Source organism: Hyalella azteca, unplaced genomic scaffold, assembly GCF_000764305.2.
Source record: "Hyalella azteca isolate HAZT.00-mixed unplaced genomic scaffold, Hazt_2.0.2 contig11716, whole genome shotgun sequence".
Taxonomy (NCBI): Eukaryota; Metazoa; Arthropoda; class Malacostraca; order Amphipoda; family Hyalellidae; genus Hyalella; species Hyalella azteca.
This window is the reverse complement of record NW_025941702.1, coordinates 17780-35058: the sequence shown is the minus strand read 5'-3', so window position 1 is coordinate 35058 and position 17279 is coordinate 17780. Positions and strand designations below refer to the sequence as shown.

The 17279-nt window shown below is 44.0% G+C and overlaps 1 protein-coding gene across 1 annotated transcript in view; it reads left to right on the top strand.

The window, feature by feature from the left end:
* Nucleotides 1–11466, top strand: part of LOC108670654 (sodium- and chloride-dependent GABA transporter 1) — an 11669-nt gene extending 203 nt beyond the window's left edge. Inside the window, exons 2-13 of the mRNA XM_018158129.2 lie at nucleotides 1236–1514; nucleotides 2632–2697; nucleotides 3204–3390; nucleotides 3856–3988; nucleotides 4658–4792; nucleotides 4963–5066; nucleotides 5837–5961; nucleotides 6582–6694; nucleotides 7183–7314; nucleotides 7820–8023; nucleotides 8261–8434; nucleotides 8640–11466. Coding sequence (XP_018013618.2) covers nucleotides 1236–1514; nucleotides 2632–2697; nucleotides 3204–3390; nucleotides 3856–3988; nucleotides 4658–4792; nucleotides 4963–5066; nucleotides 5837–5961; nucleotides 6582–6694; nucleotides 7183–7314; nucleotides 7820–8023; nucleotides 8261–8434; nucleotides 8640–8726 — 1739 coding nt within the window. The 3' untranslated portion in view covers nucleotides 8727–11466. The remainder of the gene's footprint in view (nucleotides 1–1235; nucleotides 1515–2631; nucleotides 2698–3203; nucleotides 3391–3855; nucleotides 3989–4657; nucleotides 4793–4962; nucleotides 5067–5836; nucleotides 5962–6581; nucleotides 6695–7182; nucleotides 7315–7819; nucleotides 8024–8260; nucleotides 8435–8639) is intronic.
* The last annotated feature ends 5813 nt before the right edge of the window (nucleotides 11467–17279 follow it).

Sequence of the window (17279 nt, the reverse complement as noted above, 5' to 3'; positions counted from 1 at the left end):
GTGGTGCCCTGTATTGTGGTACCTGTCATGTACCACACTGTGGTGCCCTGTATTGTGGTACCTGTCATGTACCACACTGTGGTGCCCTGTATTGTGGTACCTGCCATGTACCGCACTGTGGTGCCTGTATTGTGGTACCTGCCATGTACCGCACTGTGGTGCCCTGTATTGTGGTACCTGCCATGTACCGCACTGTGGTGCCTGTATTGTGGTACCTGCCATGTACCACATTGTGGTACACTTTATACACATAAATTAGTGATAATCTCACTCTCGGTCTCGGGGGACCTAACATTTAATATTTTTTATTTAATTATTTTTTTATTATATTTATTATTTATTTTTTTTGTTATTATTTATATATTTACTTATATTTATTATTTTTTATTTATTTTATCTCACTTACTTCAGTTATTTTTTAGGCGGACACCATTAGGCTCTTGCTTTAGGCACTTATTACTATCTCTGTAATGATGGAAATTATGATAATGAGCGATATTTATACCTCTTTCATTGTATTGAAGCAATTCAAAGATAAGGTGGCCGATGAATGTCGTGCAAGATTGCAAATGTTTTTTTTATCGGACATATTCCGCGGTTTAGATTTTTTTTATTGCTGGCCGGCTGAAATTTATGATTTCGGTACTTCGTATTAAATTTGAAAAAGCGTAAAAAATGATAAAAGAATTTGTACACCAGAAATGACGTATGTGCACCAGTATATAACAATTTATGGGCCTTTTTTGGCCTTTTTTGTCCGCGGACATGGCCGTTTTTTAGGCCATCTGGCAAGCATGTTGTCGGGATAAGGCGTAACGCCATTTGGCTTCCAGTTTTGTGGATAATCATTTAAAAGGAGATAGAATATCCTTTTCGTGGAGTAACTCCATGGAGAGATTTGACATCTGAATTTGCTCGCCAGTAACGCTTACACCTTTTTTTCGAGGCGACCAATATTTGGGGACAAATATTCATAAAATATCATTCACAACGATTGATCATTCGTAATTTTAGTTATCATTCTCGATCTACATGTTTATCCACTGCCTTCCCCTTCCCCCCTTTACTCTCAGGGACTTTATTCGTCGCCGATTTCCCCTCAATTTCCTCATCCAAATAAAAGTTCCTTATTCCCTACCTGCTTCCTATTCCCTACCTGTAGACCCTCTTCCCCACAGGGGCGTCTACCTGCCCCCTAAATCTCCCTGCTCCCTAAATCCCCCTCCTCCCCACAGGGGCGTTCCTCATCCCCTACCTGCTCCCTAAGTCCCCCTCTTCCCCACAGGGGCGTTCCTCATCCCCTACCTGCTCCCTAAGTCCCCCTCTTCCCCACAGGGGCGTTCCTCATCCCCTACCTGTGGGGTGTCACCAGCTGGCCATCTGTAAATGTGGGGCTTGTCACCAGCTGGCCATCTGTAAGATGGGGTGTCACCAGCTGGCCATCTGTAAATGTGGGGCTTGTCACCAGCTGGCCATCTGTAAGATGGGGTGTCACCAGCTGGCCATCTGTAAAGGTGGGGCTTGTCTCCATCTGTAAAGGTGGGGCTTGTCTCCATCTGTTAAGGAGGGGTGTCTCCTGCTGGCCATCTGTAAAGGTGGGGCTTGTCTCCAGCTGGCCATCTGTAAAGGTGGGGTTGTCACCAGCTGGCCATAAGTAAAGGTGGGGTGTCACCAGCTGGCCATCTGTAATGGTGGGGTGTCACCAGCTGGCCTTCTGTAAGGTAGGAACTTGTCACCTACTGTAATCCTATAACAGGGTTAGGATAAATATAGGATTTATTTACATAGTATACTATAAAAATATAACTCAGTACTCACTGCAGTGAGTGACAGAGAGCGCATTTTCTCGTCGACGAAAATTTTGAATCATCACTCTCTAGTTGCAACCACATTTTCTCATACTAAAAGCTCGTTGTTTATTGTTACCGATAACAACGTGAAATCACGGACGGACAGACAGACGGACGGACGGACGGACAGACAGACGGACGGACGGACGGACGGACGGACGGACATGGCGAGCACAATAGTGCATTTTTTCCATAAATGAGAAAATGCACTATAAAGTGCATTTGCCTTATCGATGGATTCTAAGGCCTTTATTTATGGGGCCCTGTAATATGACTGCTGGGGCGTGGCTAACGCGGAACGAGTTCTACTGATGATGAAAAGCGGTGATTTCGTTAATTTTATAATTAATAATGATAGTTATAACAAATATTCAATATGAACGACTGTAATTTTCAAAAAATTCTTTATTGATATGACCTGGCAAACTAATTAGAATTCTAATACACAGTCTAATAAATAGTTTGATTGAATGTGTACTTATCGGTCCAATTATAAGTGCAATAATTCAACTGATGAACAGCGTTGATTTCATTAATTTAATAATCAATAATAATAGTTATTGCAAATCTTCAATATAAATGACTAATTTAAAAAACTTTACTGATATGACCTGATGATTTGACCTAGTTAGCAATCTAATAAGCAGTTTAATTAATAGTGTAATTATCGGCCCAATTATAAATGCAATAATTCACTAGTTGTTGTTGAATTAGATATTATTATTATATTTATTATATTATATTATATTGTCAGGTGGGTCATGCTGACCCGCTCCTACAGTCAGGTGGGTCATGCTGATCCGCTCCTACAGTCAGGTGGGTCATGCTGATCCGCTCCTACAGTCAGGTGGGTCATGCTGATCCGCTCCTACAGTCGCCTGAATCTTACTGCCGTATAATTTCCCATAATTTTATCTGTTCTTAAACTCAATCCAACACAAACTGCCGTGATGGATCTTTTTATCCAGTTAATCTCGTAAGAAGCGCGCATCCATCTTGAGCCATCTTTATCCACTCCATTTCTCCACGAGAACTATTGTAGGGCAGCTGCGACAACGGGTGAAAACAATACTACTTATTAGTCGCAGACATCCATACTAATCATTGACGTATGTTTCCATTTTAATCATCAATTTTTATTAGACGCGTGCATCCACTTAATTAATCTCTATCAGACACGTGCATTCAATTAATCCATCTTTATTAGAAGCGTGCATTCATCTTAATACATCTTCATTTGACGCGTGCATTCATCTTAATACATCTGTATTAGGCGCATGTATCCATCGTAAACCATCTTTAAAGGCCGCACGTATCCACCTTAATCCAAATCCATCCTTATCCACCACCCAGAGCTACCGTGGGGTAACTGCGACAACTGGTGGAACCAGGCGACGTGTGTGAACCCTTACGAGCGCGACAACCTGTCGTGCTGGACGGAGATGTACAACATGACCTACAACCAAACCTTCTGCGAGGTCCGCAACATGTCCAGGGTTCTGGTCACCGACCTCACCGACCCCATCAAGGAGTTCTGGGAGTGAGCAACTTGACCTATCCATAATTGATCTAGCCTATGTTAACCTAACCAAACCTAACGTTTAATAAAGTCAACGTGACCTAACCAAACCTAACTTAAATTAACCTTTCCTAACCTAATCTAGCCAACGTGACCTAACCTAACCTAACTTAAATTAACCTATCCTAACTTGATCTAGCCTAGCTTAACCTAACCTAACCAAACTTAAATGAACCTAGCCTAACATAATTTCATCTAACCGACCTCCCCAGCCAAATCGAGGAGTTCTGGGAGTGAGAACTGGGGTATGTGGGTGAGAGGAGGATTGTTACGAGACTCGGTTGCCTGAGTCACGGCAGGGTTCTAAAGAGTAAAATAAAATTAGGTTGACTTTTAATCGGGCAAGAAGGCCGAAAAACTTATGTCTTTAGACTACACAAAGTGGGTTATTCTGACCCACATTTTAATGTGATGCGCTTTTGGCAGCCGCCGCGCCCTCCAGATCTCCCCCGGCATCGAGGAGCCCGGGACCATCCGCTGGGAGCTGGCGCTCACCCTCCTGCTGGCGTGGGTCATGTGCTACTTCTGCATCTGGAAGGGCGTCAAGTGGACCGGCAAGGTGGGTTAGGTGGACCGGCAAGGTGGGTCGAGTGGACCGGTAAGGTGGGTCATGTGGACCGGCAAGGTGGGTCAGGTAGACCGGCAAGGTGGGTCAAGTGGACCGGCAAGGTGGGTCAAGTGGACCGGCAAGGTGGGTCAAGTGGACCGGCAAGGTGAGTCAAGTGGACCAGCAAGGTGAGTCATGTGGACCGGCAAGGTGGGTCAAAGAGGGCGGGCTAGGTGGGTCAAGTGGACCGGCAAGGTGAGTCAAATGGACCGGCAAGATGAGTCAAGAGGGCGGGCTAGGTGGGTCGAGTGGACCGGCAAGGTGGGTCAAGTGGACCAGCAAGGTGAGTCATGTGGACCGGCAAGGTGGGTCAAAGAGGGCGGGCTAAGTGGGTCAAGTGGACCGGCAAGGTGGGTCAAGTGGACCGGAGAGGTTGGTCAAGTGGACCGGCAAGGTGGGTCAAGTGGACCGGCAAGGTGGGTCGAGTGGACCGGCAAGGTGGGTCAAGTGGACCGGCAAGGTGGGTCGAGTGGACCGGCAAGGTGGGTCAAGTGGACCGGCAAGGTGGGTCTGCCCTCTTCCCCTACGTGCTGATGTACCACCTCCCACTCCCCCGCAGGTGGTGTACTTCACGGCCCTCTTCCCCTATGTGCTGATGTACCACCTCCCTCTCCCCCGCAGGTGGTGTACTTCACGGCCCTCTTCCCCTACGTGCTGCTGTTCATCCTCTTCATCCGGGGAGTGACGCTGCCTGGGGCTGCCACAGGGATCAAGTACTACCTCATCCCTGACATGAGCAAGCTGAAGAACATCAGCGTGAGTGGCATGAGTGGCGTGACTGGCGTGAGTGGCACGAGTGGCATGAAGTTCAGCTTATGTATGACGGTTCTCATTATGTATGAAGGTTTACATTATAAACCACGGCTCCCATTACTTAATAAGGTTCAAATTATGCGCCATGGTTCAGTTTGGTTCTGCGGTTGCAGGTGTGGATGGAGGCGTGCTCGCAGGTGGGCTGGTCCTACGCTCTGGTGCTGGGTTCTCTCATCGCCCTTGGTTCATACAACAGGTTCTCCAACAACTGCTACAGGTTCGGGGCACAACACCCGTTGTATCAATTACTTCCGCGTAATTTTCACGATAAATATCTTTTGAGTATTACTTTCTCGGGAATTTCTTATTCTCTCTTAGAATTATATTCGATTAACTGAACTATAAGTGTAAAGTGTTTTTGAAGAATGTTGGAATCCGCTTTGCCTATCATTTCACTAGGTCCATGGGCCCGCTTGGCCAATCATTTCACTAGGTCCATGGGTTTGCCTGGCCAATCATTTCACTAGGTCCATGGGTTTGCCTGGCCAATCATTTCACTAGATCCATGAGCCCACAAGGCCAAGCATTTTACTAGGTCCATAGGACCGCTTGGCCAATCATTTCACTACGTCCATAGGCCCGCTTTAACTATTGATCCCATTGATGCATAGCCCGATTGGCTCATTGTTTCCCTAGACCCATTAGGTCATTTTACACTATCGACCCCTTCAGTCCCCCTAGTCCCCAACTCTTCAAAGTGTCCAACCCTTCGATCAGCCTCATTAGTACATGGCGCATTGCGTGTTAACACAACCCCCTTAACATGGGTTAAACTATTCCCTCTCCCGTGAGTCAAAAGCCAAGACGTTCACAGAAATGAGTCAAACTTCGTAAAAATTGTGATACAATTTTAGCGCTTGCGTGGGTCATCCTGGCTCAGTTTGGTTTGGCAAAGAGCGTATCTTGGCTACCGCTTGTGTTGTAGGTTGGAAAGTGTGTCACTATTGTGACAACATGACCGTCCCACTTATGTTTTTGAGTGCTCAGGGATTCCGTTCTGCTCTGCACCATCAACTCCTCGACGTCCTTCTTCGCTGGCTTCGTCATCTTCAGCGTCGTGGGCTTCATGGCGGAGCAGCAGAAGAAACCCATATCCGAGGTGGCGGCCTCAGGTGGGGGTTCTTGGGGGTTAATAAAGGGGAATCCATCTGCATGCAGGGTGGGGCATAAGGTGGGGGTTCTTGGTGGTTAATGGGTGATCCATCTGCAAAATGGCGCCCTCAGGGGGGGGTTCTTGGTAATTAATGGGGGGATCCGTCTCCGAGGTGGCGGCCTCAGGTCAGGGTTCTTGATGGTTAATTAATGGGAAGACCCCTCCCCGATTGAATGGCCCTTGCTGGGGGGTCGTTAATGGTTAATGGTGGGGTGCTCAAGAATGACCCATAGGACCCGATAACCCATGACCCAAGTAACAGCTTCAGATGGAGTTCCTAAATTTATGAATATCTCAGAGTACGAGTATGTTGTTTCTATCATATTATTTCTATTATATACCGTAACTACAATGCATGGTTTATATCCTTATTCAATGCAGATAATACTTCCAATACAGTTCTTCCAATCCAGTAAGGCAGTCTGTTAATAACCTCTCTAAATTACCATTAGTTACAACAAAAACCATGTTCCGTACTGGCTTTCCTCAAAATTAATTAACATCAAAGGAGCAATTAAATATATATTATTAACTAATACCACGTCTTTAATCAATGAATATGCTTATTTAACATCACAGGGCCAGGTCTGGCGTTCCTGGCGTACCCCTCAGCGGTGCTGCAGCTGCCCGTGTCCCCGCTGTGGTCCGCCCTCTTCTTCCTCATGTTCGTCATGCTGGGACTCGACTCCCAGGTGCCTTAGTGGGGACGCGGGGCAATACTGGGGCAATACTTGGGGCAATATTTAGGACAATACGTGGGGCTATACTTGGAGCAATACTTGGAGCAATAATGGGCCATTACTTGGGTCAATACTCGGAGTAATACTTGTGGCATATTGACCAATAATTGGGGAAATACTGGCCGATACACCTCAATACTAGCGCCAATCATCGCGATGATGGTGAGCCATAATATTGAGGTTATTAAATTGAAGTGGTTGATGTTGTGTCGTTCTCTATCATAATATTATTTATGATGCTAATGATGACGATGGAGATGATGTTGTTAATGGCGTTAATGGTGATGATGGTGATGATGGTTCCAATGATGCTAATTGCATAAGTGGTGCTAATGATGCGTCTGGTGATAATTGCGTTCATGGTGATGATGCTTGATGGTGCAAATGGTAATAAGGATGCCAATGGTACTAATGGTTCTAATGGTGCCGATGCTGGGCAGTTCTGCACGATCGAGGGCTTCGTGACCGCCATCGTGGACCAGTGGCCTAAGTACCTGCGCCGCAACAAGGAGGCCTTCATCGCCGCAGTCTGCATCATCTCCTACCTGATGGGGCTGACCTGCGTCACCCAGGTGACCTGTATAGCTGCTGTACATGTGGTTTGCGGGTAGGTTACAGGTGGTTTATTGGTGATTAATGCGTGATTTACAGGTGGTTTACGATCAGCTTATTGGTGGTTTACAGGCGGTTTACGGGTGGTCGACGGGTAGCTTATTGGTGTTTACAGGCGGTTTATTGGTAGTTTATGGGTGACTTACAGGTTTTTAGGTGTCGCTTATTCGTTCATATGAGATTTATGGGGCTTACATATGATTTCGAGGTGGTTTTTGGTTGATTTAATCTGACGAGAATATGATAATATTTCGGGGGAAGTTTTGATCATTCAAGGTTGGCCTATCGCCCATTTTTTTTTTTGCCGAGTTTAACCAGATTTTTCACATGTTACGGGTTTCGAACCCCCAACTCGCTGCTGTAAACTTGGTTATCTGCCTCATTTGGCTACCATCAGCTAAATTTTCTGGGTAGTGTAACTCAGACTCCATGTACGTGTTTCTGAGACTCCATGTGCGTGTGCAGGGCGGCATGTACGTGTTCCAACTGCTGGACTCATACGCGGCAGCAGGCATGTGCGTGATTGGACTGATGTGCATGGAGTGCATCGCGATTGGCTGGTTCTTGGGGGTTGACCGCTGGATGGAAATGGTCAAGGAGATGATTGGCTACTACCCCTTCATCTGGTGGAAGCTCTGTTGGAAATACATCACCCCCTTCGTCACCTTCGTGAGTACATCGTCCGTTTCGTCTAATTCGTGAGTAAACATACTGCTTCGCCTTCGTGAGTACACCCCTTTTGTCAGTTTCGTGGGTATCAGTGAACTGTCCATATAGAATTTGTTACTGCCTTTAAAGAATGCCACTTACCACTTGACGTGCCCTCTACGCAGATTGGGCTACCTCCATCCTTATCGCTTCCATCTCATGCCTTCTACGTAATACCTCGAGTACCTTCCCCCGCAGACGGTGTTCATGCTGAACCTTGTCATGTGGACGAACCCGACGTACGTGTCGTACCAGTTCCCGACGTACATCCACGTGATCGGGTGGCTGATCGCCCTCACCACGCTGCTCAGCCCGCCCATCTACGCCTTCTACCTCTACCACGTCACGCCCTCCACCGGCACCTGGAAGGAGGTGAGTGTCGCTACCTTTTCTTGTGACCTGAAAATGTCTTAGAAGTTTTTATCTATTGTATCTTAATTTTGATGACGGGCTCTCTAGTTTAATTGAATTTCGCAGAAATTTGCATAGAATTTGCATTTGCATTTCGCAGAAAATTTCATAGAAAATAGCATGATCCATTCAATTTATCATTGAGTCTCATAATGGCTTCCCGCAGCGGATCGCTGCTCTCGCCCGGCCCGACATCGACTGGGAGGCTATCAAGAACCATCACCGCGACCACGAACCCGTCGAGAGCCCGTAGTCTGCCTGTCGAGAGCTCGTAGTCTGCCTGTCGAGAGCTCGTAGTCTGCCTGTCGAGAGCTCGTAGTCTGCCTGTCGAGAGCTCGTAGTCTGCCCGTCATGCAGCCCGTTACTTTCAAAGTCTTAGGGCCCCTTCTTCCGATAGTTCAACGGTCCTGCCAGTCATACTATCCGTTTCTTTAAAAGTCCTACGGCCCTCTTCTCCCGATGGTCCAATTATCCTGTCAGTCACACTATCTGTTCCCTTCAAAGTCCAACCGTTCATTTCATCCGATAGAAGAATTTAAGGCAAATAGCAAGTTTATGCAAAACATGGCAATTTTATCAGCACTTCAACCTTGTGTTGATTTTTCTAATATCAGGAAACGTTTCTTTTAGAATTTGTGGGATGATCATTGACAGGCTCTAACTTCCTTCATTTTCCTGAAGGACTCCATGTGGACCTCATGTTCACAACCCCTCCTCAGGGTCCCTTTCTCGTTAAACCACTTTCTACTCCCATAGTGTGCGGACAGAAGGTTGGAATTCCTCTTTATGAACACTCTGCGTTAATCACCTTTTCAGCATCACCACCGAAATCACCACACGGTTGAAGTTGTATTGATGGTATCACGCTACTTGCCCGAGTAGATCCAACCAGTATATTATTCTCTTTGTTGAATATTATTCAAATTCGCCATTTTTAGATAAAGTGTTCATTAAAAAAATAATTTATAATGATGTCCATAAAAAATCTTGTTATCTATTTAAGTCGACACAACTACAAAAATAGAATGTGGGTTTCTTTTATTGTTGATGTTGTTTTCTAGGCACAAAAGTTTTACAAATGCGAGCAGCTAGCAATTTTTTAATGAACCCCAGTTTCTGCCAATTTACACCCTGCACCACCCAAACAAAGGGGAATCTTCATCTCACGGAATTCACCTCAAGATGATCACTCTGGGGCTCAATCCTCTCTCGTTTTGACTTATCCCCCTCACGTTGGGATTAAAACCCCTCACGTTGGGACTAAACCCTCTAGTGAACCCCGCGAGTGAGAATGAACGTGCCCCATGTTCCTTAAGTTATGGGTGAACTCCCCCCGTGAATCCTACTTGTGGGTTAACACTTCCCCCGTGAACCTTAAGGTTTAACTCTTCCCCATGTGAACCCTACTTGAGAGTTAACACTTCCCCAGTGAACCTTGAGGTTTAACACTTCCCCTTGAACCCTACTTGAGGGTTAACACATGATGTTAAATACGTGAAACACTCATTAATTGCTGACTAAATAAAGATTATTTGTCGAACTATTTACGAACTTCATTTAGCATTTAAGATACTTGACACGAGACGTCCACCTGACGAGGTAGAATTTAATCTACACGAGTAGATTGTCTTCGAGAGTGGTAGAATTCACGGCCCAACTCGAGCGGTTAACGGTCCAGTTTTGGAGTAAAGTTGTAAAGTGTACACATTCTAAAGTAGATTGACTGCCTTTCTTAGTAGATTGTCAACCAAGCGTTTTACTTTCTCCTTTTTTGAAATAGCTTGCACATCTTGCGTGGTAGATCGTTCACCTTTCATGGGAAATTGTCTACTTCTGGAGTTATAGATAGTCGACTATTCAGAGTAAATTGTCACCTTCTCTAACAGATTGTCCATCTTATGTGGTAGATTGCCCGCTTTGCTGAGTAGATTGCAAATCTTACATGGTAGATAATCCCCTTCTAGCTGTAAATTGTCCACCTTTTTTATTCGATCTATCTTCCGTAGATTGGTCCCATTCAGTATATTGTCTACCTGCCATAGATTTTCTACCAGCATACATATATTCTACCTTCTACCTATCTACCAGCATACATATTATACCTTCCTCCTTCAAAAGCTTATATGGACATAGGATTAAAATTTATTTTTCTCTGCATTGGAACATAAGAGAAGCTACAAATTTACAGCAAAGTTTAAGAATACAACATTTTTGTATGTATGAATTGTTGAGTTGAATTTTACGAGTTAAAATGTTTACCGAAGTATAATTAAAAATTCATGATGGATTATTTGGCAATCGTTGAGGTGTTTAAGTTAATCGTTAAATGAATAGCTTAATTAGCAATTAAGTTTGGGCTTAACAGGCGCCATGTTTAATATAGGATTGAACTTAGGGAAGTTTAAACTTAGGGAAGTTTGAACTTAGGGAAGTTTGAACTTAGGGAAGTTTGAACTTGGGGAAGTTTGAACTTATGGAAAGTTGAACTTAGGGAAGGTTGAACTTATGGAAGGATGAACTTAGGGAAGGTTGAACGTATGGAAGGTTGAATGTAGGGAAGGTTGAATGTAGGGAAGGTTGAATGTAGGGAAGGTTGAACTGAGGGAAGTTTGAACTTAGGAAAGTTTGAACTTAGGAAAGTTTGAACTTGGGGGAGTTTGACTTAGGGAAGTTTGAACTTAGGGGAGTTTGAACTTTCGGAGAGTTTGAGCTTAGGGAAGTTTGAACACAGGCACGTTTGAGCTTAGTGAAGTTTGAACTTATGGAAGGTTGAACTGAGGAAAGGTTAAACTTAGGGAAGGTTGAACTGAGGGAAAGTTGAACTTAGGAAAGGTTGAACTTAGGAAAGTTTGAACTTAGGGAAGTCTGAAATTAGGGACGTTTGAACTTAGTTGAGGTTGAACTTAGGGAAGTTTGAACTTAATTTTTTAGGCTGAGAATTGTTTTTTTTTTGCAGCAACTCTGCGTTTTGAGATACACAAACGAACAACGAATAATCGTGTTTCATTTCATACCTTCTGTCGGTCGTAAGTGGTGCGATAGTCGTAAGTGGTGCGGTGGTCGTATGTGGTGCGGTTGTCGTAAGTGGTGCGGTGGTCGTAAGTGGTGCGGTGGTCGTAAGTGGTGCGGTGGTCGTAAGTGGTGCGGTGGTCGTATGTGGTGCGGTTGTCGTAAGTGGTGCGGTGGTCGTAAGTGGTGCGGTGGTCGTAAGTGGTGTGGTGGTCGTAAGTGGTGCGGTGGTCGTAAGTGGTGCGGTGGTCGTAAGTGGTGCGGTGGTCGTAAGTGGTGCTGTGGTCTTCTATAAAATCACGTTCACTGAACCCTCAATACTGGAGCCAAGAGACGCGTACCAATACTGGTGCCAAGAGACGCGTACCAATACTGGTGCCTAGAGACGCGTAGCAATACTGGAGGCAAAACATGTGAAAAAATAGTTGATGTTCTCTGCTTGTCGCCCTTCTCCTAAAAATATTTTTATACACACAATGTTCCACATTTTGTCATACTACACATGCAAGTGAACACACACAGCAAACACACAGCTGTATGTCATAAAAGTCATATTCAAACCGCACAACAGGTTTATAGTGACTGTAATCACACAGAAATATACCTCTTTGTCCCAACTGCGACGTTATTTTTACATTTGTATGGGTCATCCTGACTCAGTTTGGGCCAGCACCAGAGCTTATCAGTGCTAAATGCATGTAGTGTGATCTGTTTGAACAATTGTAAAGATCAGGGGCCATACTTTCAAAACTCGCTAAGTGAACGTAAGTACTTATATACGCTCTATTTTCTTGTCTATGATTGGTGGATTTAGCTTGAAAGGCTGTCAATGATTGGCTGATGAACTTATGATCTCTTGACTTTTTTCGAAAGCATAGGCCCTGGTAGCTAAAATCCGATCAAAAATTAACGAAATACACAGAGGTTTAGGAGATGCTTAGTTGATTACGGCCATCCAGTTTATGGTTTACAGAGATTGAGCTGGTGATGAACTCACATGAATAAAATTCATCTTACCAAGTTGACCAAAAATTAGCCTATTTCTATGGTGGACTAAATCAAGAAGATAGGATGGTTGCTACACAATAACCAATACATTTCTTTGTGCGAGTTCCAGCGATGTCCAGTTTAAAAGAACTAACGTTGAGTATTCAACTGTTTCAATGAATTACGTGTGTTTTACTAATTTTCTTCTATTTAGTCATTGTGGCGGAGAATTTATAATTTTACACCGATAATTGTTGCGTAAACAAAACTTAACGAATCTAAATCTGCTTTTTTCATCCTAGAAATCAACAGCGCTGTGTTGCGGGAGCTCGAATTCCTCGTAGACTTTTACTCTGTGGGGATCAATTTTAGATTTCGTCTCTCAATTTCAAAAAAATTTCGATTAGTATCCACTCAAATAAAATTAATGTAATTTTTCTTCTATATTTCGACACCGCTTGACCGCTTTTTCGATACCGTGAAACGCGCTCCGCCAGACGCATATATAAAGAGCGTCCATCAAACGCATAAAATTATTAAAAACTACGACTTGTGAAATCAACCGAACTTAAATTTGCTGCACGAACTAAAATAAAATTTGTCGCACCAAACAAAACGAAATTTTGCTCAATAACCATGATCCTCGAGGATATGTACAATAGAACATGCGCAGTCTTCTGGACTATTTTCAGTGCTCCAAAACTAGTCCAAAAAGCGCCTTTAACTGGTAAGCAGACGCTTGGGCTCCTGTAGCCCAAAAATTACGCATGGCGGAGACCGAATCAAACCAGAAAAGGCCGAGAAAATTAATGATTGTGTACTAAAACGATCGTGTCAACAAAATGTGGATGAACTGAAACAGGATAGAGCAGGGCCAATTCAAGTGTCGTTCCATGGACGCCATCGGGATGAAGAGAATGAAGAAACGCAGGACTGAGAGGAAGAAACGCAGGACTGAGAGGAAGAAACGCAGGAGTGAGAGGAAGAAACGCAGGACTGAGAGGAAGAAACTCAGGACTGAGAGGAAGAAATACAGGACTGAGAGGAAGAAACGCAGGAGTGAAAGGAAGAAACGAAGGACTGAGAGGAAAAAATGCAGGACTGAGAGGAAGAAACGCAGGACTGAGAGGAAGAAACGCAGGACTGAGAGGAAGAAACGCAGGACTGAGAGGAAGAAAGTCGAAAAGTTTATCCTGTTGGCCGAAGCAGCGCTATAGCAGGCGTTGGGGAGGAATACAAAAAATATTATCATATTTTCTTTGAAAATTCGCTTATTATAAAATATTCGCATATTTTACAATCAAAACTTTTGTCTTTGTAATAAGATTAACTAAAATCAAATGCTAAATTTAATTAAAGAGTCCCGCATTGCTAAGCTGATTCGGTCATAATAACATAACATATTCTTAGATTATTCTGTCCGACTTCCTAAGCCCAAATTCAAACACAATATGAATGAGAAAATTCTATTGCAAACGATGTATAACGACTAAGCAAAGTTATTCTTCATTGCAATGTTGTGTGTAGGCTGCAAATTCCCTGCTTGCATTCAGACCGGAGAGATTAAGTATACTGGTGCTGAGGTAGGCCGAGGCTTGTAGTACAGTAATAGCTGTGGGGCGAACCCGGTTTGCGTACTAGTGCCTCGCTTATAGAGGATTACCTGACAGTCGCCTAGGATCAAGAACTTTGTCCCTCAGCTAGCTCGCAATCTCTCTCCTCCGCGTCTTAGTTCCGTAGTAGGCTACTTGTTGAATGTGTTATTTAATCTACTACTTCGCAGCCAATTGGGCAGCGATTTACCAATTCATCATCCGGTCATTGGTAGGTGGGTTAAGGATGGTCAATGCGAACCGTTAGGGGAGGTTACCGGCTGCTCGGTGGTCGTAGGCAGGATTTTTACATTCACGCTACGTTTATTTCTTCATATGCACGACCGTTGATGCTAAAAAGTAACGCATGTTTATGTTACCGTGATACCGAAAACGTACACGGGATTATCAAGGTCGTCTGACTATGAAAGACGAGAGTTCGGCACAAACAGGATACTTGGTCTCTTTCAACACTTAGACGTTACTGACGATGCGCTGGCGGTGTGGGCAGCTCGTGACGACCGAAGATACGAGGTCTAATCACCTGTTGTCTTTGGTGACAACGAACATGTTGTAGGGTAGCCTGATCATGAGGTCAGACAGCACGCCAGACCTAATCTGGCAATTGTAAATGAGGACCTGATAAAAGTATAATTTCGGTGCCAGTAAGGAAGCCTAGCCCGTCCATACTCATCTTAACCCAGTAGAGATGTTTTAAATTCTTGCACCAGGTGATGATCGGTACCAAGCCAATTTCTGTGACATCGCGGTAATCCTCTATGTACATGTTCGACAAGCGTGGACTAGAGCGAGACTAGAGATCATTTTGTCGTGTAAACTTTCACATGAAATGGAGGTAGCTCTTGTGAGATGGTCGAAACGTATGAGTGGCCAAACGTTGCGCACGGTGCCCGTGAAGGGGTATGAAATTTCCTGAAAACACGAACTCCTGAGGTTAGGTATGGTACTTAGCATACTGAAACTGCTGAGGAGCCTGCAATGTGAACGTGCAAGGAAGCAATTTTCCAGTAGCGTGCATCGAAAGATTTAGTTAGAAACATCTTCGGAGAGATAATCAAGGCTAAGGTTCCTCAGCGTAGATTGAACGGAACGCAATAGCCGTGCGAGCGAAAATTCGTGAATATAATAAGGGAGGTGGATGAGATGAAGTGTTTCAAGTTTTGGTTGGCTGTTGGCAGGGGAGAGCACGAATGCCAAGGCGACCCTAGATTAACGTTCAATTTGAAGAACTTTTAAGTGCTTCAGGTAAACGAAGGGAACGTATTCATAGCCATCACCACCGTTTATCTCGTACAGGCACAGACTCGTTATCAACGTACGTCTGATAGCGAGCGCTGATACAGATCCTGAGAGGCTGACAGCCCAGCTCCAGAATCTCTAATCTCGGGGAGTTCTCCGCTAGCTCCTGTAATATAGGCTCGATTTGATGGTCTTTGGAGTAATACTTGAACGATCACAGGTGAGGGGTTTGACCTACCAACTCTTCAACAAAGTTGTTGAATGAACGAAGGCCACCAAACCCAGTGCCGAACCCAGTGCCCAGTGCCCAGTGGCCCAGTGGTTAAGGTTCAGAGTACTAGGATTGGAGCAGAGAGGCGCGGGTTCGATCCCAGCTCTGTGCGCCAGTTTCTGGTCAGAATCGGCAAGGAGGCCGGGCGGTTAAGCACAGCAGAATGGAAGCAGTGAGTTGCGAGTTCAAGACCGCGATATGCTGTGAATGTTCTGCGATGTTAGAATCGGCGACAGGCCTACGGCCTAATAAACGCTGAAACCGCTATTATTATTATTATTATTATTATTATTATTATTATTTAGGTCCGTCAACAGAGTTTAGTCACACGAGACGGCATGCCAGCGCCTACACACAAGCCTGACATATCGTATTATATCATACGAGGAAAGATTTGGGAATATTTTGAACAGCGTCTTGGTGCACGCGGTTTCTCACCCCTTCGAACATCTTGGCTGGCCCGTCATGTATAGTCACTGTAACCCATTAAATTAAGGAGATAATTGCTGAAGCTTAACTTAATTGTAATCAGTATTTCAAATTCCCATTACCTATTCATTAACTTCGAGAGGTTCATCTGTACTTTGATTGGCAGGCTATTATAGTTTCTTGCACTTAACCTTAACGCATAAACTTAGTATGAAAAGTCAGATGTTCTTTGTAGGGTTTGCTGCTGTTATTTTGGAACTGTGTCCACCTATAAACTTAATACAAGCGATTCGCAATTTACCGACCACACATTAACTACCCACGGATGCCAACTACAGTAATTAACCGTGAACTATCTACCTAATAGCACAACGTTGGTGCACTTATTTTAATTTAATAAGGTGAACTTCTCTATGAAATATTGAGAATTGAAATCCTCAAAAAAACTCGCAGATATGAGCTCTCATCTCTTGAAATTTAACGTAATGTTATCCTTGTCCTGTATGACTACATCAAACCTCCAAATCACGGCGTTCATTGAATTGGTTTACATGGATGCGGAATTTTTGTGGTTGCCTCAATGAAATACACTTCCTCTTGTACCCCTGGAGATATTGAATAAAACAAATTAAATTACCTTTATTCACGTCTTCATCTAAAAACCTTTGTAATTCTTGAGAAAGGAAGTTCTGAAGGCCTTGACTATGCGTAGGAAAAATTAAGCCTACACCTCAAGCCGCAAACACAGTCATGAGCCTAATGCCGCAGGTTGATATTATTTTGCATCTAGGTCTGCAAAAGGTAGATACCATTACGTATAGTAATAAATCGTAGTAGTAATGAATTCTAGTTTAAACCAGACGAGGTTGCTTAATAACATGACAAATATATCCAGCGTCTCCACACCGCACCGGAGTGTACAGTGTCGAGACCAAAAGTGACACGTGGCGACTGAGCGATCCTGAAACTACTCGGACGAACAATGCTTCAAACCCGTGATGCGTCAAACCTGTGACTACAATTATTGTGAATAGAACGTCACGGCCGCGATTTATAGCTTGAAGACAATTTTTAGATGCGAATATATGTCATTCTTTTCACTTCCCGTCTGGCATTTCTAATTTTATTATAATATAGCGAATTCGTACAATATAGCGAATTTGCGTAAATACGCAGAATTCGCAAATCAGGAGATTTATAATACGTTTTGGTTCAGCAGATTTATAACACGTTCAATTGAAAGATAAAAGTATGATTG